This window comes from Hippopotamus amphibius, chromosome 12, assembly GCF_030028045.1.
Source record: "Hippopotamus amphibius kiboko isolate mHipAmp2 chromosome 12, mHipAmp2.hap2, whole genome shotgun sequence".
In the NCBI taxonomy this organism is placed as follows: domain Eukaryota; kingdom Metazoa; phylum Chordata; class Mammalia; order Artiodactyla; family Hippopotamidae; genus Hippopotamus; species Hippopotamus amphibius.
Window position 1 is genome coordinate 75440684 of NC_080197.1, and position 22627 is coordinate 75463310.

General features: G+C 49.5%; 1 protein-coding gene across 16 annotated transcripts; it reads left to right on the forward strand.

Annotated features, from left to right (window-relative positions):
• The first annotated feature begins 1521 nt into the window (after positions 1-1521).
• On the forward strand, positions 1522-21624 carry ZNF384 (zinc finger protein 384). 16 transcript variants are annotated; one of them, XM_057702453.1, is made up of 12 exons: positions 1522-1730; positions 2872-2931; positions 9189-9259; positions 9546-9783; positions 10019-10066; positions 10268-10601; positions 11444-11536; positions 15181-15405; positions 16124-16306; positions 17800-17878; positions 18683-18841; positions 19407-21624. In XM_057702453.1, the coding sequence occupies exons 3-12, from the start codon at positions 9194-9196 to the stop codon at positions 19782-19784; spliced, it is 1803 nt and encodes a 600-aa protein (XP_057558436.1). In that variant the 5' UTR covers positions 1522-1730; positions 2872-2931; positions 9189-9193; the 3' UTR covers positions 19785-21624. The 16 variants fall into 16 exon arrangements, with proteins under 16 accessions (XP_057558436.1, XP_057558426.1, XP_057558422.1 ...); XM_057702443.1 differs by having other exon boundaries at positions 9193-9259; XM_057702439.1 differs by lacking the exon at positions 1522-1730 and adding an exon at positions 1738-1999.
• Positions 21625-22627: the final 1003 nt, after the last annotated feature.

Below are 22627 nucleotides of genomic sequence, written 5' to 3' on the forward strand. Positions count from 1 at the left end.
TGTAAATCGGAAAAGAACAGAAAGAGAACCAGGACTCACAGTGATTACCACCATTTTGCTCCCACTTTTCTATCTCAGCCCCCAAAGCCAAGGTTTCTCAAATCATCAGTCTCTAACCCATACAGCAACTAGGTCTGGTCACATCTGTGCCCTTAAGACCCTCATCCTGCGAACTGTCACTACTGGGTTAACACAGACTGATGACAGAGTCCCAAAATGGGATAAAGAGAGCAGACACTTTTAAAAAGATAAAATTACAAGCCAGAAACACATATCTTCTATTTAAACATTGAATTGACATTTTTATTTTTAGATGTCTTTTGCTACTTCCTTGCTGTGACCCTGGGAAAAATCACTTAAGTCTTCAGAGTCTTATGTTCATTATCTGTAAAATCTGGCATTATAGATGTCCCTATCCGGGTTATTGTGATCTCTAAGAAAGCAATTATTACTGTTAATAGGAGGCACTTTGATTCTGTTTCACTCAAAATAGAGCTGAGCCCAGAGGGATTCTGGTGAGATCTGGAGCAGGCTGGTGGCATCATATTTATTTAACATCTACTGTGTGCTCAGCAAAGCAGCGGGAGGGTACCATGTATGAGCCAGTTCCTCCCCTGGGTTGCTGACAATCTTGCTGAAGAATCACATATATGAAATAGTTAAAACAGCAAAAAAAAAAAAAAAAAAAGTACTGACTAAATGCTGTGGAAATTCGGAGACCGGGAGCGTTATAGGTTGGAGCAATCAAGGAAGGCTTCCTGAAAGAGTTCACATTAATTGTTCATTGATGCAACAAACGTTTACCAGCCACTTACTAAGTGCCAGCCTCTGAGGATACAGCAGCGAACAATTCAGAGTCCTTGCCCTCGTGGAGCCGATATTCCAGTGGCAAGAGGAGGGCAGCAAACAATACGGTATCAGGTAGAGGCGAGCGCTATATTTTAAAAGTAAAGCCCGGTTAGTAGGAGATAGAGATGTGGACGAGGGCCACAAGAATTTAGAGACCAAAGCAAAGGGAGTAAGGGGTGTGGTCAGGCAGGGGTCGGATTCTGATGGCTGAGAGCGGTTACCAGTTACTCTTTGGGCCTAAGTAGGGACCTCAGAAAACTACTGACACATCCTTTTCCTTTCCTGCATATTCGAAGCATTGAGACATTCTTGAGGGTATTTAAGAAAAAAAGAAGGGTAACTCCCCACATCAGCCTAACACCCCCTGGGGGAAAGGAACCACGACCCGTCTCTTAAGACTCCACACCGCCCCTCGTACCTTGATGCATAATTCATGAACCTGTCGCGTTCCCACCCGCCCACTTCCCCAGAAGTCCCTTCCGGAAGCCCCGGACCGCAGTTCTGAAGTTTCGGCTCCTACCCTTAGCGGAACCCGCCTTCACTTCCGCTGTGGCGTCACATCCCTGGGTCTAATGGGTCGCCGAGCAGAAGGCACTTCCGCCCTTACTTGGCGTAACGTCCGCCCTGAGTAGGCTTGCGCGCTAGCCGCGCCGGATGTGCTCTAGCCGCTCCCGGAAGTGACTCGACCTTTGCATTTCCCCCCTTTCCCCATTGCCGCCCCCCCCACACTGCTATTTCCCTCCCTCCCCCCTTTTCGTTTCCGGCGCTCCCGCCTTCTCTCCGCCGCGGCTCAACTCCGAGCCAGTGGGGGGGAGGGAGGGAGGGAGGGGGCGTGGAGGAATCGGGGTTCTCGGGAGCACGAGCTGCAGCACCACTTCCGGGTGAGTGTTAGGGGAGGGAGAGAGGGAGGGAGGGGGCCACCCACTGCCTCGCGCCCCCGCCCTGCGGGTGTCTCGCGCGCGATCCGTGCGTGTGAGTGTGTGGGTCTGTCTCGCGCCTAAAGTGCGTGCCCGCGCGCTCGCCTGGCGTTCTCCCCCTCCCCTCGCCCCTCCGGGTTCTCCCACCGCACTCGGCTCCCTCCTTCCCAGCAAACGCCGCCCCTCCCGCGCTCTGGCCCCGGCTCTGGCGCCGCCGCAGCCGTCGCCGCCGGGTGAGTCTCGCGCCGCTGCAGCCGGCGCGCGCCGAGCTCTCTGCTCCTTCCCCCTCCCCTTTTCCTTGGTGGGGCGGGGAAGGGGGGGTCCACGATGGGACTGTACGTGTGTCCGTCCCGGAACCGGAAGTGGTTGTGGAGGAGCGGGCGATGGGGAGGAATGGGGGGGTTTAGGGGGCGGGTGTCTGTCTGGTGGGTGGCAGAGTTCAGCTCCCTGGAGGGGAAGGAGGGGCGTCCCAAAGAAGGGTCTTTGAGGAAGGGGTGAGGGGCGATCTCAAGAGAAGGCGCCCAGGGGATGTCTCAGGGCAGCGAAGGTGTTTGGGGGACAGCCGGGGTCTCCAGTAGCTAGACCACTGTGCAGGCTGAGGGAGGTACTTCTTGGCGCAGAGCCTTGGGTAGGCAGGGGCGAAGTCCTCGCAGAGCGGGGGGGAGGCCAGAGGAAGTGCCTGGGCCCGAACTGGCACTGTGCCTGACACAAGGGCTTGTGCATCCCCCCCGAGTCCTCAGCTTTGCCTTCTGAGCCAATCCTCGGGAAGCAGGGAAGCAGGGACCCGTCTCCTCTTCCAGTTCTTCTGTTCTCTGACCCCCGGTTACCTGGGGCCCTGGGAAACCAAGAAGAACCAGGGGTGGAATCCACACACTGGTGGTAGAGTTCATCTTAGTTGCTGGGAATTGGGTTTATTTCCCTTGTATCCACATAGGGGGTGGCACTGCACTCCTGTTATTATACCCTTGCATCTTTGCATCGTTCGTCGGGGGTCCTCCTGCCTTCCAGACTGAGTGCTGACTGTCAAAGAATTCCTGAGTTTCTCCACAGTTCTCTGGTGGCTGCACCCTTATCAGCCCCTGTAACCCAGACAATTTGTTTACAGAAAGTTCAGGAGCCCTGGAAAGGACAAGGAATAAGACGACAGGAGGAAGAGAGAGAGAGGGTAAGACAATTTAGGGTTAAAGGCTTTTCCTGTTTCGGGGGGGGGGGATAAGGGGTCATAATGAAATGACCCCTTTTATGGACAATGTGATCGAATTCTTCAAGTAATAGCACTTGTAATACTGGTGTTTGTTGTGGGAGAAAAATCAGCCTCTTCCTATTATCTCTTGAGGATACCCAGGAAGTTTTGTGCTGAAAGTTGGCACTGCACCCCATCACCTTCCATTCCCACCAGTTCTTATCAAGAATGAGTTGTGAAATGCTCAGGTGAAATCACTCAGCAGTGTGGCATTGTGTCCAAAGGAGACATTTATTCTGCTTTGGGGAAAATGGGCCCTAGTTGCCACTGTAGCCCTTGTGGTGTAGCTTATGGAATAACTTTCCTGTGTTTGGAACAAGCAGAACTGAATTTAGAGTGGAGTTTGTATCCTTAATATTGCATCAGTGTTTGGAGTGGATCTGGTGAGTGATGAGAACCCGTGCCGTGGGGTTATTTGAATTTGATGTAGCAGGGTGAAATTTGGGGGGGGGGGGGGGGTTGCTTATTTGTGGGTAGTTTGAAGTAAAATGGATAAAAAGAGTTTGAGTTCAGAGTTTATAATCCTAGAGGTGTCTTCAGAGAACCAATTCCAGGCTGGTTTATTAAGTTTATTCCCCATAGGTTTCTGAGCCAAATTGGTGATTAAATGCTAGGTACGTATCTCCTCTTCTCCAGACTCTTTTTTTCTTCTTCTTTTTTCTTTCCTGCCTCATATTGCCCTAATCTGTCAGTTAATAGTAGAACAGGCAGGGCAAGGGGGACCACTGTGGTGTTCTAGGGTGCTAGTATGGTGGTCCAGTGGTGCCCAGGGTAGAAGGTGCTGGCTCAGATTGCCAGCTTTGTGGTGGTGGTCCTGTTGGTCTCTTTGGGCAGGGTGTCGTGGTCTTTCCCAGTAGAACTGGGAGAAACCTGTTCTGAGTTATTTTGTACTTGGAAGAGTTCACAGTAGAAAGGCCCCCAAATCCTATTCGAATGGCCCTTCTCAAATGCCCTTAGGACCCGAGAAAAAGATTTGTTTCCTAACTGAGGAAAAGTGGTCCTCTGTGTTTCTTCACTTCAAGTCCTTAGCTAATATTGCAACCTTTCTGCAGTTATACATTTTGGAACAGTTTTTCTCAAGAGAGTGGTCGAGATCCATGTGTCAATTTCTTCCTATAGTTGAATTTGAGTTGATTGTTCTTTGCATCTCTCTTTCTTGTTAGTGCTTCTGGTTGGTGATTAGTGAGCTGGAGGCTATAGATCTGATACTGTTGGGTGGTTACTTTGTAATTATGTGGCCTTTATGTAATTTCCACTGTGTCACTAATAGTCCTTGTCACATGGAAGTATTTCTCTAACACTCTTCCTTTCAGGAGTACTTCGAGCATTTTATTCTTTTTGTGTGTGTGTTGCCTCCATCTCATCTCCACATGCCTTATGCATTTGTTTTAGGGGGTTTATACTCTTGCTTCCTCCACTCAAGTAGAAACTTAGTAGAGTAGTAAATTATTCAGTCATCCCCTGATGTAAGGCCTAGACCTAAATTCTGGAAGCCTTGATTCCTCCGTCCATCCTCTGGCTACTAAATTTGGTTGCTGTATTTCATGACTTCCTAAAGATTGCTTGTGTGAGAGAATGTTATTTTCTTGAGAAAAGAAAAGCATGCTTTACTTGGGAAAAAAATTTTTTTAAATTGTAAGTGCCAGGAAAGCAGTGGTGGTCTTCACCACTTCTGCAAAAACCGCATGCTGGAGGCAGTAATGTCTCTATCCGTAGACAGCTGGTAGCGCTGTGGAAGGATGGACAGATAGACGAAGCTCTGATGCAAGAGTTCAAACCTTCCTATGTGTTTCATGGATGTAACTTAGTATTGTCTTTTTTCTTCACCTCCTGAGTCTTCCAAGATTTCTTTTGAGATTAGAAAAGGAGTATGTAGTTCCCTGGACCTCTTGAAAGAAAGAGGTCCCAACTTAATTATAGTAGACCTGCCTTCTTATTGGAGAACAGTGGAGGCGTGGCACTGTAGTAAAGTTGAAATTAGAACCCAGTTTTTCAATCTGCTAATGTCTTCTTTCCACCTATTGTGTTTTTCCTTCTTTCCTGCACTTCGGGGCTATAATAGAAGCTGTCCTCTTCCTTCCCAGTCTAGGGTAAACCTGTCCTGTTTTGTTTTTGTTTTTAGTGTGTTGGCATAATCATCAAAACTGATGCTCTGTGGGGAGTTCTCTGGTTGCCTAGTGGTTAGGATTCGGTGTTGTCAGTACCATGGCCTGGGTTCGATCCCTGGTCGGGGAACTGATATCCCACAAGCTACACGGCATGGCCAAAATATAAAACAAGCAACAAACAAAAGAAAACTGGCGCTCTGTGTAGAGTTGAGGTTTCCCTGTAATATTATTACCTTCTTTGGGTTTTAAGAAGGTTGGTATGTGCCTACTTGGATGTCAGAATGGTTTGGTGGGAGTTCCTCCATGTATGGTAGAGAGTTGAAAGGAGAAGTGGTAAAACAACAGTTGGCAGGTATTTGAGTGCGCTGGTGCCAGGGCACCATGTGACACAACCCCAGGGGGCGCCATTTACATCGTATTCTGGCATCAGAACATTGTTGACCCTTTCTCCAGTGTCATCCTGCAGGCAAATATCGCTTCTAGTTGGGTGAGCAGGGCTCCCCATGTACCCCCATTTTGGGCTGGCATATTTATCAGAAGCCCACAGGCACGTTTATCATTTTGTCCTAGGAGCAGCCATGGTTCTGATCTTCAGCTTTGTTCTTTTAAGAACCAAAGCAGAGTGAGAGACTGGGTATCCAGGGAGGTGGAGGGGCCTTTTATTCCATTTATCTCTTCCTGACAGTCTGGCCTTTTAACTCAGACTCCATCATTCTAAAATCAGTCATCTTGGTGGCCAGGTGAGGTTTCACTGGATGTGGACAGAGAATATCATCTTTCATTGCATTTTGCTGTCACTGAAAACTTGGGCGGTGGGGGGGGTGGCCATGCTGCGGCTTGTGGGATTTTAGTTCCCTGACCAGGGATTGAACTCCAGCCCTCAGCAGTGAGACATGGAGTGGAGTCCTCGCCACCAGACTGCCAGGGAATTCCCTGAAAACTTTTTTTTTGAAAGCATTAATTGAGAACCACCTGAAAAGTGTATATAGTCCCTTGCTGGAAATGGTCTAAATTTTGAGTTGTGAATCAAGCCACAGCGTCAGGGAGCACTTACTTAAGTTGGTCTCTTGTAGGACCCCTTTCCTAGCTTGCTCTTTGGTCCTGGGTTCACATCCCTGTGCTAGTTACTGTTTGCCTCCAGTTTACTTATTTGAAAAATGGGTAACACAACGTTGTAAATCAACTGCATTTCAATAACATTTTTTTTAAAAAGAAAGAAAAAAGAAAAATAGGGGGACTTCCCTGGTGGTCCAGTGGTTAAGACTCAGCACTTCCAATGCTCGGGGCTTGGTTTCAATCCCTGGTCAGGGAACTAGATCCTCTATGCTTGCCGCAGTTAAGACCAGTGCAGCCAAATAAATAAATAAATTAACAACAACAACAAAAAGAACCTACAGGTCATGTTTGACTCAGAAACTGCTTCCCCTGTGCCCCTGGTAGGACACTATGAATGGATGTAGTTTGGGGGTGGGGAGGGGCCTTGCTCACCAGAATCCTATCTGACAACAACCTTATTTTCAGGCTCTCAGTTCCTTCCTCCTAAATTTTCACATCTGTCACGTGTTTACTTCCCTGACTCTTTAGGGGGAGATTATGGTTAGACCCTCCTTTCCTTTACTCTCCAGCCTAATTCTAATTCCACCATAGTCACCAGGCTTGTCTATTTCATTCCTCTGAGCTAGAAGGTAGACGGATGGGGCCTGTGGGTTTAAGTTGGAGCCCCTGGCATGGCTTTCAAGATCCATATGTATAGTCTGCTGTCATTCGGGTCGCTAAGTATGGAATTGCTTCCTGGGTGATGAGCCCTGTGTTAAGAGACTGGGAGGGAGTTCAAGATGTAGCCCCTGCTTCCCCAAAAGCTGGACAAGATTGGGTCCCCTCACACTGTAATCTCCTTGTTTCTTGATGTCCATTGCCTACAGAGGGCCTGAGGCCCAAGGCCCTTTATGAAGCCTTTATAAAGCTGACAGAGGGGCTTCCTAGGTGGCGCAGTGGTTGAGAATCCGCCTGCCAATGCAGAGGTCACGGGTTCGATCCCAGCTCCAGGAAGATCCCACATGCCACGGAGCAACTAAGCCCATGTGCCCAAAAAAAAAAAAAAAAAAGCTGACAGAGAAGTGGGTAGCACCTGTGTGGAGAGTGTCTGGTTTTACTGTGTTTATAAAGCAGGGAACAGGATTTGCCTGTGCTTGACCTTAGGGCATTTAAAGTTGAGCCACATTTGTGTGAAGCTGTGGTAGCCACAGATTTGGTGCATTCCTCTCCTCTTCTTTGCTACTTTTTGGGGGAAAAAATAGGCTGAAATTCAGTTCTGTTTCCCTTCATAGGTTTTATGAAAACTGACAGTTTTGTGTTCAATAGAGCAAACAATGTGATGAGACTTCTGGAGAAGGATCAGGAACACGGTTATGTTTAGAGTGAGATCCTTTTGCTTCACTTCCTTTGTTGAAGAACTTTCCTGGTTTCCTTAGTCACTGCTTGAGACCTGGTTTCTGTGCCCAGTCTAAGCCCATCTCTTAGCATCTCTGGTGTCCACCTCCAGCATGTCCTCAGTGGCACCATGGCTCTAAGTCACAGCCTCCTGTGAGTGCTTCTGCCTCTCCTGGAGCTTTATTGCTCTTGGCCCAGAACAGCTGCGTGGTGCTAATGTTTATTCCCACTCTTCCTCCTTGGCCTTCCCACCGGTCTCCTCCTCCTGCTTCACCTGCCTTCTGCCGGCCTGGAGCCCTCCTGGTCCAGGCTTTGGGGATGCCACTCTGGACCAACAGCCTGCGGTTAAGCCTTGCTAGGAGAAGTGATCAGAGTGTGAAAATGAGTGGTGGGATGCCTGTGTTCCTGACCCATCTGTGACTTTCAGTGATTCTGAAGAATTCCTTTTCGTGCTTCTTATTCCTCCCTCCCAAGGTTTTAAGCTTACTTGTCATTCGCATACAGAGAATTTGAATTCTTACAGACAGTGTTTGAGAGCTACAGAGGAGTCTGGTAATGTATGTGTGTTCTGGCCAACCATTGTCCCTGCTCTAAATCCCTTTAGGTGCAGGGACTTCCCTGGTGGCGCAGTGGTTAAGACTACATGCTCCCTGTGTTCGATCCCTGGTCAGGGAACTAGATACCATATGCATGCTGCAACTGCCAGTTCGCATGCCACAACTAAGGAGCACACCTGCTGCAGCTAAGACCCAGAGTAACCAAATAAGTAAAATAACATAAATAAATAAAATAAATATCACCCTATGGGGGTACTGGTGCTAGAAACACCCCCTCTTTCTCCCCCCCCTTTGGCCATGCCACATGGCTTGCGGGATCTTAGTTCCCCAACCAGGGATTGAAACCATGCCCTTGGCAGTGAAAGCATGGAGTCCTAACCACTGGATTGCCATGGAATTCCCTAGAACCCCTTTTAAAACTGGTAACTCTTAGGTTCTCATTGCTCAGTCCAGTGTGTGTGATACCCAGTACAGCATCATAGAGGTTCTCAGACCTTGGTGGAATCCGTGGGGCATGGTCCCCAGATATTATCGGGTACCCCCAAAAGACCTCGATTCTGATTCTTGCCAATTTCATCCTTTAATTCTCTTGGGTATTTTGTCTTCTGGCCTAGAACCTTTTCAAGCTACGTAGACCTATAGACATGTCAGCTGAAACCCTTGAAATTTTTTATTTCAAGGAAGATGGATTTGAGGGATGAAGGGAGAGGAGCAATGATAGGTACCCTGGCTGTTTTCAAGCCAGTTGGTGATCTGCTTTGTGTGGATGTTGGGCTCATGACTTCAGTTTCTCTTTTTGTCAGCAAAAGAAAGAAATACCAATTCTGTTTCTTTGGGGTACAGGAAACATTGTGTGGGTAAATAAGATGTGTGTGAGTTCTTTCACCAGCATCTGAACTGAGATAGCCTCTGTCAGATGGGGATATAGTGGCGAGTGGCTCTGACCAAAGGGGCTAATATACTAGATCTAAGGTCTTGATTACTCATTCCCAGCCCTGAGGGAAGAGACCAGGAGCTCCTTCCCCATTGCTTAGATGCTTCAGATTATTCCTGAGTGTGATGTGGTCTCTCTTTCCTTCTTCAGGTAGAATGGAAGAATCTCACTTCAATTCTAACCCGTACTTCTGGCCTTCCATCCCCACGGTCTCAGGACAGGTAGGTGGTGTTTAGTTTTTTGCTCCTGCTCCGCAAAGAGCTGTGTACTTTTTTCAGTTCTGAGTAGCAAGTTCTATTACTGTGGACACTGAAGCAAGATAAATCCCGTGCTGTCTTGCCAGGCCCCTCATCATTGAGAATTATGTCGTGTTCCTGTTCAGCTCCTCTCTGGAAGCGCAGATATTAACCAGCCGCCTTTTGGTCCCCACAGAGGACGGATAGTCCGAGGGAGCAGACGGCCTTGGACTCTCCCTCAGAGGCCATTCTCCCTTTCCTTTCCTTTCAGATTGAGAACACGATGTTCATCAACAAGATGAAGGATCAGCTGTTGCCAGAGAAGGGCTGTGGGCTGGCTCCACCCCACTACCCCACCTTGCTGACAGTGCCTGCCTCGGTGTCCCTGCCCTCGGGCATCAGCATGGACACAGAGTCCAAGTCAGACCAGCTGACCCCACACAGCCAGGCGTCTGTTACCCAGAACATCACGGTGGTCCCCGTGCCGTCGACAGGACTGATGACTGCTGGTGAGCACCTCTGCCCTTCTCCAATCTGAGGTGTTGATCTTCCACGATCAGTACCCCAGGCTGGAGGGCGTCAAGGACATGGGGAGTGGGATATGTGTTTGATTACTCAATCAAATTTTTATTAAGTGCCTACCGTGTGCCTAGCAATGCGCTAGGCATTGTGGGGGATACAAAGAAGTAGAAGATGCGGTCCCTGCCTTTGAGGAGGTGACATTCTTTCCTTCTCTGAATCAAGGAGTCTCCTGTTCTCAGAGGTGGAGAAGAGAAGGGAGTCAATCAAGGGGTAAATCTCACTGTCACTGGGGGCGGGGTGGGGACAGGGGTTAGGAGACCATTGTTTTTCCACAGGGTTTGGGGTTTCCGTATACTCTGGGCAGGGGGGCGGTGGCGAGGGGTTAAATAGACAATGATCTGGGGAGAATGAAGGAGGACTAGGATCAGGACTGAGCAACATGACACCATCTTCTTTTTCTCGCAATCCTAGGTCCCGGCTTGGTTATCACGTCCCCCTCAGGCTCCCTCGTGACCACGGCCTCGTCAGCTCAGACCTTCCCCATTTCGGCTCCCATGATTGTCTCAGCTCTTCCCCCTGGCTCACAAGCCCTGCAGGTGGTCCCTGACCTCTCTAAGAAGGTAGCATCGACCCTAACAGAAGAAGGAGGCGGTGGTGGCGGTGGAGGTGGCACTGTGGCCGCTAAACCCCCCCGGGGCCGAAAGAAGAAGCGGATGCTGGAGTCGGGGCTGCCCGAGATGAACGACCCTTACGTCCTCTCCCCTGAGGATGACGATGACCATCAGAAAGACGGCAAGACCTACAGGTCAGAGTCAGAGCCAGGGGCAGGGTGGGGGCGGCTCTCAGCTTCCCTGCCCCCACCGGGCTCTGCACTCTGGCAGCTTCCACCTCAGGTCCACGTGCATGTCAGGTGTTCTGTTGAGGGGTAGGAAGGTGAAGCTTCTAGCCCTTCTCTGGGGCCTCTTCTCCAGGATGCAGACCCATTTCACCCCTTCCTTTTTTGGGGTCATCAGCATTGCCTTATTTTGGGGTGACATAATGGAATTTCTTTCTTGTAATGAGGCTTTAGACTGGGTTTGAGACTCTTGTCTCCAGCTCCTTTTTGCTTTCTACATTTTCCACTCCTATTTTTCCAAAAAACTTTTCTGGTAAGCCCCTAACCTTAACCTGTCTGCCATCCACTGGTTCTTGGGCCGTATTTGAGCATTGAGCCTGCCTGACCCTGCATGGTTGGGATGATGGGAGGGGTCCATATAAAAAGGTGCAACGAATAGGATACCTCGCCTTCTCCCCTGTGTAGTATATGCTTGTGAAATGGCTGTTTGCTCACTTTCTCATTCATGGAAGTTCTTTTGATCCTCTACTTCCTTTAAGTTGTCCATTGCCAAAAAGCATTATAGCATATTTGCATGTGGTACTATAGAAAAATAATTACATATCTAAACTCCCTGCCCTTTGAAAGTTAGAAATCTTTTAATCCCCTTGAGAACCATCAAGGGCCCTAGTGGGTTTGGGGAGTTTGGTCCCAGTGTACAGAGTGGAATAACCTCTGTCACAGCTTTGACGCAGACAGGGGCAGATGTGCATGGCTGGGAGACTGGGTCTGTCCTTAGTGTACCGAGATGGGCAATGTTGTTCCCATTTTAGGAGCGAAGGGAACTGCGGCACAGGAAATGGACAGAGCCTTGGGCTCATGGATTCAGTTCCCGGCTCCACCACGAACTTGCTGTGTGACCCTGGGCAAGTCCTTTTCCCCCTCTCTGGGCCTCAGTTTCCTCATCTGTAAAATGGGGAGAATTCTGTTTATGCCTCCCAGTTGTTGGGAGTATATATCAGATAAGATTTGAAATGTTGGGAACTTCGAAAGAGTTAAAAAATAGTCACCATTTAGCATTTATTTTTATTTGTTGTACACTCCTACTGAGGAGAGTTCAGAGCGTTTATATCCATCTTTGTAAGTCGAAACGAGGGGAGTGTTGCTATGCAGAAAGTATGGAGCACTATAGAATTCCAGCTCGTAATCTGAAAGTTCACTGCAGCTTTATTATTACAGGTGTACCCCACTTTACACAGTAAAAGTGTTCCTGAAAAATGTTTACATCATATCATATTATAAAGGTACTTGACAGTTTGATTCATTTAAAGGTATTGTTTCATATATCATTTCATAAAATGAAAATCCCTTTTAAATTTATTTTGTCGAAATCTGGATTTTTTTGTGTGTTTGCTTAAAGTGAGCTCATTGTGACATGGAGCTACACCTGAACAAAATCTGTTGTTGTAGGGTGGTGGGAGGGCTCCCTGACACTCCATGGGGCCCTTCACATGGATCAGGCTGCTCTGATTCTGCCAGGGTTTCTCTGTTTGCTTTTTGGACCCACATTAAAGCTGTTTCTGGACTTCGCACATGGTGCATGTGGAAAGAAATGTGAATATACAATTGGAGGGCAGCCCTGATAGAATCTTTCACACCCTCAGTGTGTTTGGAATTCTTGACAAGGCCCCACCTCCAGGTGACTAAAGAGAACTCTGAATTTAAGGGGGACAAGTTATGTTATAGGTAAACAGAATTTCTTCAGAAACTCAGAACTCTGAGGTTCCAAAGGAATCTCTTTAATCATGAAGAATCCCTATTTCGATGCATGTGTGGGTCAGCCGCATCCCTTCCAGTGGTCCATGGCATTTGACTGGGTATTGGGGAGTTGGGTCCTTTTTCTCTGGGAAAGTCAACTTATTTCTAGTTCTTTGTTCCCATCTATAAGATGGGAAGATCAATCATGGCCCTCATCTATCTTGTGGAAATGTTTTGAGGGAAACTCAGAGTATCTGAAAGTATTTTTGAATATCTTAGGGAAGAAAGGGTTGATAATTCAAAGTGGTTATTGTAACCAAGGCCATTGCCTTGTGTGCCTCCAAGGGGGCACCCTTGTGGTGTCAGGTATGAATGGTGCCCCCTGGAGCTGTGTGCCTGGTGACACGGACACTGGCCTTTCTGCCCCCGGCCACTGCCACTGCCACAGCTCTCCGAATCAGGTTTCTTTCCCACCACCCAGCACCTTGCATTACACTTGTACTTACTTGGCTTCATAGGATTTCAGAGGCGGAAATACTGTAACGGTCACCTAAGCCTCTCTGTAGTTTTAGTGTTTAAACATTTCTGGCAGATGATGGGATGGTCCAGCTTCTCCCTGGATACTTCTAGTGTGAGGGGTCTTAGGTTAGGTGAGAAGGAATCACTGTTCGCCCTTTGGCAAATAAGCTTTACCTTTCTAAGCTTTTGTATTCTTTTCTGTAAAAGAGGGACAGTACTTGTCAGGTTGTTGTAAGGAGCGGAAACAATGTGTTTAAAGGGCCTAATTGGAGCCCTGCAGTATCAGGTACAACAACAGATGGCAACAGACCGCTATTATGTTATAATTATCACCCCTATGACACTCACACCTCTGGAGACTGCTTATTTTGTTGCCAGTCCATTATTGATGAATTTAAGTTTTGCAGATTCTTCCCTAGTTGAAAACTTTGATGAAGAGGGTTATTTTCTCTTTTATAATTAATTTCAGATTCAGGGTGCAGTTATGTGTTCAACATTCACAGGCAAACTAATGAGGTTTTGTTTGCGCTGAAATGAATGTGTGCTTTTGTTTCACCTGTCTGAGAAATCTTAGCACAGAGGGAAGTAATTTTGTAACTTTAGTTCAGGTTCCCTCCGAGTGACAACGTGTCTTGTTTCTAACCTCAGTCTTAGTGAAACATACTAGTAGCGAGAGCTCCTCCAGCACTGGTGCTGCTAACATTAATGCAGTTTTATTGTTGGAGAGCACTTGGCTTACTGTTGCCTGTGCTGGGTGTTTGCTGGCCCTTTTGGGGGCAGATATTTATCTCTCCATTTTACAGACCGGAAAATCGAGGTCTAGATCGATGAGCAAGCCTGTAACTGAACCCTGAGTAGAGCCCAGGTGTCCAGACTTCCATTGGCTGTGTCCTTCCAACCCTGCTAACTATAAACAGAACCCCCCGCCCGCCCCACTCCACCCCCCACACACAATGGTTGGGCATCCCAGGCAGCAGCCAGGGGTTGGTAAACTGGTTATCAGATTTCTTTCAGAATTATTAAATGACTGGAGAACTGAAAATTGGCCTCAATGATTGGAATTTTAATGGAACCATACCCCCAAGTAACAGTGGTCTCTTCTTCTCTGAGGAGCTCAGAGTTCTTTTCAGTCTGCATCTCAGTTAGCCTCTGAAAATTCTTCTGGATCAGAAAAAAAGCAGAAATCACCTTTCACCCTCCCAAGCCCCTCTTAGAGAAGTTGGGGAGGACCCAGAGAAGAGGGACTTGCCCCCATTGCCTGGCATGCGGGCTGCGGCCCTTGCTACCAGCCCACACTGTGTGCTGGTGAGTTGTTTGAGTGGTAGGGTTCCAGCTCACATATAGATAGCTCTCGCCCAGTGATGTCTGAATAGTTGTGACTTATCTTGCCCACAGGCCTCCTTATTTGATATTTTTGGGCAGTATCAGAGTAGGAAGAAGGAGTACCAGCTCAGATGAGTGAAAGCACACTCAGGTGCTACTGATGTCAACATGAAGTGCTGGTATTGGCTCCGTGTGCTAGGAAAGAGGGAATGTTTAGCAGGGAAGCTGTGTTGTGCCAGTCTTCTTCTAAATATTTGAGGGGTACAACCCACTCCCACAGTTACCTTGGCTAATTGCTAAAGCAATTCTCACTTGACTGCCAAGGGGCTGGGGGGGTGGGGGGGGTAGAACATTAGATACAGGGTGGAGGCCAGACATACAGTTTGGGAAAGCCCCCTCCAAATAATCCTGATAATTCTCCATCCCATCCCATCCCTCTGGAAATCACTGGAAAAAAGGAGAAAATCCAAGAGAAGACAGTTATCTGAGGAGACAGGAGAGAATTCTGGGGAATCTAGTCATTTTGTCCTCGTTGTTATCTCGGGGGCTTGAGGATTACCCGAGGGATGTACTTCCTCCAGGGGAAACTGAGGAAAGGGGTTCTTTAAAAGTCTGAAATCAAGTTACAGGTAGAAGGAACACAGAAGTTAGGTGAGATTTCTGTCCGGTGAAACCCACAATCAGCCGGTAATAAGAGTTCCTGTCTCACTTGGTTGGCTTCTTGTTTATGTACACACTTAGGGAGTCCAAACATTCAGCAGACACTCATTAAATACTTGTGTTGTGCTGGGCTGTATTAGAAGCTCAGGCTGTAAAGATAGATAAAACAGAGCTCCTCCTCTCCAGACCTCGCCCTGTCACTGGAATAGGAGAGAGATCAGATAGGTGGGCGTCTTTGGAAGTGGAGGGGCGGGTTCAGCAACACCCTCTTGGTGGGCCGGGTCCTAAGCGCCGCCCTCCCTTGGCCCAGGTGCCGGATGTGCTCCCTGACGTTCTACTCGAAGTCGGAGATGCAGATCCACTCCAAGTCACACACGGAGACCAAGCCCCACAAGTGCCCGCACTGCTCCAAGACCTTCGCCAACAGCTCCTACCTGGCCCAGCACATCCGCATCCACTCGGGGGCCAAGCCCTACAGTTGTAACTTCTGTGAGAAATCCTTCCGCCAGCTTTCTCACCTCCAGCAGCACACCCGGTAAGGCTGCTCTCGGTTTCCCCTCAGTCCCTGCCGTGGACCCCTTACCCCGAGGCCACGTGGCCCTCACTGCCTCTTTCCTCCACATGTTTTCTTTTGTCCCTTTCGACTTTGCCCTTTGGGAGCCTTGATTCCCTCCCACCGGAGCCTCGATTTCCTCCCACGGCTGTCCGTGAAAACTAAACTACATATCCCTGCAGCTTGGCGGGGCCTGGAAAACTGTGTTCTCCGGTCCCAAAGTCTGGAACGATTTGTGTGGTTTCTCTCTGTGTCTGTGTTTGGAAATCTTCTGCAGAGCAGGCCCTGCTTTTACTGTATGCTTCAGTTCAGAGCCAAGGTGTGCATTCAACCTCAGGTCCATGGGGAACAGGCGGTGTTGGTCTTTGTTCAAATTACTGTTTGGAAGCAGGGTGTCTGTGGTGAGTGTGTAACCTTGGCACAGAGCAGAGGGCTGACGAGACTGAAATCTTTAAGGTTACAGGAGCCAGGGGCGCAGCTCTTCATCATCTCACTGCCATGCTAGCCATCGACCTAAGATCAGCAGCAACCTAGATGTGGGTGTCCTCTTCACCAGCCTCTCCAGGCCGGAGCGGGTTTGGGGGGGAGGGAGGAGGGGTGCTCTCATCCGTCAAGCAACGTCATTTCACCCAGCGGAGAGCTGAGCCCGTGGTGTCGAACTGCTCCCTCCTCCCCCCTTCCCTCCTCTCCTCTCCGGCAGGATCCACTCCAAGATGCACACGGAGACCATCAAGCCCCACAAGTGCCCGCACTGCTCCAAGACCTTCGCCAACACCTCCTACCTGGCCCAGCACCTCCGTATCCACTCGGGGGCCAAGCCCTACAACTGTTCCTACTGCCAGAAGGCCTTCCGCCAGCTCTCCCACCTCCAGCAGCACACACGGTAAGGGAGAGTGGCGGGCTACTGCCCCCGCCCCGCTGGCATGCCCTCCCCACCCCCGCCCCGGACATACACAACAACCCGCATGCGGGGGGCGGGGGAGAGACCCGGCTGGAGGAGAGAGCTGGCCGGAGGAGAGCACAACTGGCATCTGGGAGGAAGACCAAGCAAGACTGGAGACGCAAGTGGACGCTTACAGAGCCTTTCTGGGGCAGAAGCAGCATCAAGGAGACACAGTGACTGTGGGACATTTCCTGATCTGCAGGAGGTGGAAACTCACTGGGAGCAGAGTCGACATTTCCTTTCCTCGTTTCCTTCCCTGGAGACACTCACACACATATCCTGCAAGATTCTCTCCTCGATGCCCAAGCAGGGCCAGCCCTTAAGCCCTTTAGGGCACTAATTATGAATGGGAGGTGTGATGAGACTTCAGCTGGGTACCAGCCGGGTGACACCTGCAGCACCAGGCAAGGCTCCGAGGGATGCCAGGAGTACAGGACGGGACAAAACACAGCCTAAATGTTCACAAGGAACCAGGAACTGGCTAACAAACGAAAACGCTTCTACTCCGTAAGGATGCGCGGTTTGTCCTGTGAATCTAGAGTGGCTCAGAGGAGGTGAGCCTCCATCTAGAAGAGCTGATGGTCTCTTTCGATGGGATCTCAAGTTGAGCTGGAGTCCAGACTCTTGCTGGCCATAGGTCTCCTCTCCCGCTGCTTCTGGAAGTGGCAGTCCCCCTTAAAGTGGTCCAACAGCTTGCTTCGAGAAGAGGAAGAATTGGGTTTTCCTCACAAGGAGACGTGTCCTGCAAGGTTTTCAGGACTTTATATCTGGGGTCTCAAAAAGCACCTGGCCACAGAGATGCTTCTGAAGCCCCTGCTGAGGAGCAGGGGTCCACAGACCCTCAAGTCCTGGGCCTGTGTCAGCAGAGGGCCCCATAGTGTTTGGAAAGAGGTCAGATTGGTACTAAACTAGGCATTTCCTGCCGTTAGGAGCTGAGCGGGGAAAAGCCCCAAGGAGCTTCCATGAATGTCGCTGCTGCTCTTCACAGCTGGAATAACTCTGTGCTTTTCTTTGACTGCAGAACTTTCTCTGGGAGTGGTGCTAAGGTGGAGGGGACAGTTTCTGGCTGTATGTTGGGGGCCAAGAGAGAAGTGTTACGTGTTTCCTTTTTCTCACCATTGTGTTTATCTTACGTTTCTGAACGTTCGTGAGGGATGGTTACTGTAGGAGCTGCCTTGGCCACAAGACTGTGGCCTGCCTGCCCCTCGGCTGCCAAGCCCCTGGCCCTCCCCCAGCAGAGAGGAGCCCAGCTTGAGCGGAGCGGTGCGGCCAGCGCGCAGAAATCGGGCCCGCCGGCCTGAGCGAGTCAGAGGAGCTGAGCCCGTGCCTCCTGGAGACCCACCCTGCGCTCCCAGAGGAGGCCTGTGAAGGCGCTGGTCCCAGGGCGGCCTTGCTGACGTCCTTTCCCTTTCTTCTTCTCTCGTCCTGTGCAGAATCCACACCGGGGACAGGCCGTACAAATGTGCACACCCAGGCTGCGAGAAAGCCTTCACACAGCTCTCCAACCTGCAGGTGAGTGTTCCACCCTCCACCCGAGTCTCAGACTTGGCGTTGTGGTGCCGTTTGACTAGTACAGTGGTTCTCAGGCTTTTCTAGGACGCTTTCCACTTTTCACAGTCACTGGGGAACCCAGAGAGCTTTCATTGATGTGGGTAACACCTAATGATATGGACATTAGGAAACTGAAAAACTTGAAAAGCTATTTTGTAATTTGTTTAAAAATAACAAATCCCATTGCACATTACATTATTATTACATTATTACTAACATAAATAACTAAATCCTCCCCACCCCGCCAAAAAAAAAATTTAGTGAGAATGGCACTGCTTTACATTTATGCACGTTCCTCTAATGTCTGGCTTACCTGAAGACGACGAGATTCTCATATCTGCTGTATTCAGTCTCTATGATCGTACACATCATGTAACCTCTGTACAGTCATGAAAGAATGAGAGTGAAAAGTCAAGCAGTGTCTTCTCATTAGTGTTTTGAAAATAGTTTTCACTCTTTTGAAAATAGTGTGAGCGCCCTGAAAAACTCTTGGTGTTCCCTAGCGATCCCTTTGAGAACCACTGGGCTAGTGGAACCAGGTGTGGCTGCCATCCTAACTTTCAGAATCCTGGTAGGTGCCACCCATGGGATGCTGTTTCCCTCAGCCGGTAGCTCCTGAAGTTTCATTTGAAGCCATTTCTGCCGCCTTCGGACAGAAAGAGAACCCGGGAGGCCTGGCACCCAGCTCAGGGCTTTCCGTTAAGATCAAGGAGGCAGGAGGGCAGAGTCCGGCACACCCATCCCAATTTTTCCCAATTTTCTCAGTCCCACAGGCGGCAGCACAACAAAGATAAACCCTTCAAGTGCCACAACTGTCACCGGGCGTACACAGACGCAACCTCATTGGAGGTGCACCTGTCCACGCACACAGTGAAGCATGCCAAGGTGTACACCTGCACCATCTGCAGCCGGGCGTACACGTCGGTGAGCGCTTGGAGCCCCCCGTCCCCTCACCCATAAGCCACGTCACCCCGCCTTTCTGATAAAGAGCTGCTGCAGTGAATACACCCCCTCCCTTGCTCCCACTTGGCACAATCCGTAAAGAGAACAGAAACTGAGAAGACCCAGAGCTGAGGAATTTAGGGGGTGCCTGGTCCCTTAAGCCTATAGCAGTTGCTCAGCAATGATTCTTTTTACTTAGACGTAGCACAAAAAAAAGCATCTTGAAATTCTGAAAAACGAGAGATTTCAGTTCGATGTTTTCCATTAGACTCCAGAAAAAGGTGGTCAAGTTGTTCCATTCAGAGATCTTCGAGAAAATGACAGCTCTCCCTGTGCCAGTTGAACACCCATGGTGACCCTAAAGGTCCCCCTCTCCTCTCCACCCAGTAGTGAGCACTGAAGGTGGCTTGTGGGGAGAACCTTTGTGGCTCCAGAATACCTCTCTGTGTGTTGTTCTGCTTAAAGCAAAGTAACAGCCCGGGGTGCTGGTTACAGGGAACTTCTTTCCTTCTCTTTCTTCCCTCAACTCCTTTTCCATCTCCCTCAGGAAACGTACCTGATGAAACACATGCGCAAACACAACCCTCCTGATCTCCAGCAGCAGGTGCAGGCGGCGGCAGCGGCGGCAGCAGTGGCCCAGGCCCAGGCTCAGGCTCAGGCCCAAGCTCAAGCCCAAGCCCAGGCCCAGGCCCAGGCCCAGGCCTCCCAGGCTTCGCAGCAGCCACAGCAGCAGCAGCCACAGCCACCACACTTCCAGTCCCCTGGGGCAGCCCCCCAGGGTGGGGGTGGCGGGGACAGCAACCCCAACCCTCCACCCCAGTGTTCCTTTGACCTGACCCCCTATAAGACGGCGGAACATCACAAGGACATCTGCCTCACTGTCACCACCAGCACCATCCAGGTGGAGCACCTGGCCAGCTCGTAGAGACCTGTGCTGCCGTCCACTGGGAAGAGGGGAAAGAAGTTCTTGGTCCCTTCTTTCTCCAACTCCTCTTGGTAGGAAAAGTCCTCTTCTTCCTTGACAGGCCATGGCTCCATCTTCTTGGGCCTCAGGCATGGCCTTCCTTCACAGGATACCATCCTTATTCTCAACTCCTCTTCAAAAGGAACATCAGCCCTCCTGATTGGCAGAGGAGTACTGAGCTGGTAGTGTAATCCAGCAGCCTCCCCGCCTAAGCATAGCTTTTTAAATTGGGGGTTGGTGCTCAGGGGAGGGGTTTGCTATGACCTCATAGAGACTTTTCCAGTGTGGGCACTTACTCTCTCCTCACCCTCATAATCCTCCAAGCTCGGGCTGATAGAGGACTAGAGGCTGGCCCTCCGAGACGTCAGAGAGGAGGAAGCCCTAAATGCAACCAGCCTGCTGTTCTATTCTTGCCTGCAAAGGAACAGAGATTCCTCCCGTGCCCCTGTCCTTGGGAGCCGATTTCTTCCCCTCATGATCTCACTTCACCTCCAATCTAATGCTGGAAGGAGGTCTGGGGGTGGGGGGGGTCAGACCACCTTTATTTGTAAAGGGGCAAGGGCTGAGATGTGGTCCCCAAGGGGCCGGAGATCCCCAAGATGGTCGATGGTGGCTTAGAAGTGTGGGTTGTGGTTTTCCTTGGAGCCTCTCCCCTTCTCTGCCAGCTGAGGTCCTGTGCTCAGTCACCCCATCCCCAGCCTAAGGAGCTGTGGGTTCTTTATGAAACCCCACAACAAGGCGGGCTGCAGAGAAGGGAGAGTTCAGGGCAAATGCAAGGACTGGACTTAGCTCCCTAGGTGCCACGGTCAGTTGCCGGACACGGATTTATATATAAATATATATATATATAAATATATACATACCCACTCATCACGGCCGTCTTTGTTGTGAGCATTTCTGTGTTTATAAATGCATTATCTCTGAGAATTTTCATATTTGATGTTTTGTTGGTTTTGTCCCTCTTGTTTTTCTCCACCCTGTCTTTTCTGGCCAACGGCATTTTTATTTCCTTTTGTCTTTTTTTTTTTTTTAATCATGGCGGATTTCAGAGAAAAGAGAAAATGGAAAAAAAAATCAGGAAACCAATTGTTATAAAGCAATTTAAAATGAAGAAAAAAAGAAAAACTTATGTACAAAACCAAGGGGTGTTTTTAGAACCTTGTATAGAAATAAATTCGTGTAAAAGGATCAGAGGCAGTGGAGCTGCTGATGTGAGTATAAGCATGGGAAACAGCTACTTGGGGAGACTATGTTCAAGGCCAGTGCTAAGGGTTTACAGTAGAGTGTGCGTATGGTAAGGACGAATGCTGTGTGATGGGGCTGTGTGTGTATCCCTAGCCAGAGAAAGGCACAGCTTCGAAATTTCTGAAGTGAAATCTTGGTTTATGAGGGTTCCTACATACAGGTCCTATTTTGAGGACCATGTTGCCCAAGTATGTGAGAGCAGGATTTCAGTCGTGTGTTAACAAGACACCTCGAAGCTCCCTATCCAAGAAATGGAAGCACAGCCTCCTGGAAGGACCTGCACTCCTGCCAGAGCATCTGTGGGCTCAGTGCTAATTACGCTGGCATATCCTGTGGCACCTAAAACCAGAGGTTTCCAGCGGTGGAAACCATAACTGGGATTGAAGAACGACACAGGACAGTTGTAGTGCTGAGGAGTAGAGTGTGGTTGGGAAACCTGGACTTCAGCCCTTGCTCTCCCATCAGCCAGTGTGGGCTGTGATGCTTCTTCAGCTGTTAAATGAAGGGGTTGGGCTAGATCACCTCCAAGATTCCTTTCTGAAAATTAAAAATCTTTAAGCACTGAAAAAGTTGTGATAAAGCTCCCACGTCTGACAATGTGGCCGTCCTCTGTGGGACTGCTGGGCAGCCGTCCCCGTCAGCTGGTGGCATGTGGACAGGCAATGAAATAACGCCTCTTAGTTTAGGGCTCAGGCTCTTGTGTGGGCATCCAAGATAGTCTCAGTCTGTGGTGTGACACTAATGGATGTATCACATATGACTAAATGTGCAGTATTTGTTAGTTTCCTGAACATTTACTGCTTTTCCCCCTGTTCTCACTGACTGTTGAATGGACATTGACAGCCCTACCTTCATCACAGGTATTACAGCCAGAATCTACTCTTTTGAAGGACACGCTCACACTCGTGGCAACAACACTGTAGAGTAGGTAGTGTTAGATTTTATAGAGAAGGAAATAGGCACAGAAATTAAATTATCCAGCGGCATGCTGCTTGCAATTAGAGGGATGTCTTCTAGGTTCTATTGCTGTGCCTACCACTTGCTCAGTAGTAAACCTGGGGTTTCACATTGCCCTTTTTTACATATCTGAGCTAAATTAAGTGGCTGAAATGTTTCATTAAAAACCTGCCATGTGGGTGTCCCCTGGTGGCCTAGTGGTTAGGATTTTGGGCTCTCACTGCCGTCACCCAGGTTCAATGCCTGGTCTGGGGAACATCCCACAAGCCGCTCTGGCGCGGGGGGTGGGGAGGGGGGGAGGGAAAAAAGCAACCCCCAAGCAAAAAACCTGCTACGTGACATTGATAATTATTATCAAGAATGTGCGAGTTAGGGGTGACAGTGATCTCCAAAGCTCCGTCTTACTAACACTCCAGCTCTGGGCGTTAAGCTCTGCGCCTGTAGTGTGGTGGCGGCTTGCCATGCACTTGGTGGCTTTCCATCCTGATGAGGAGCGTGGTCGTCGCTGTGCTGTCGCGGACCAGGCTGACAGCTGGCCTCCAACTGGCCCAGGTGTGACAGCTCCATGCCCCAATCCTTTCCACATCACGGCGCCAGTTAAC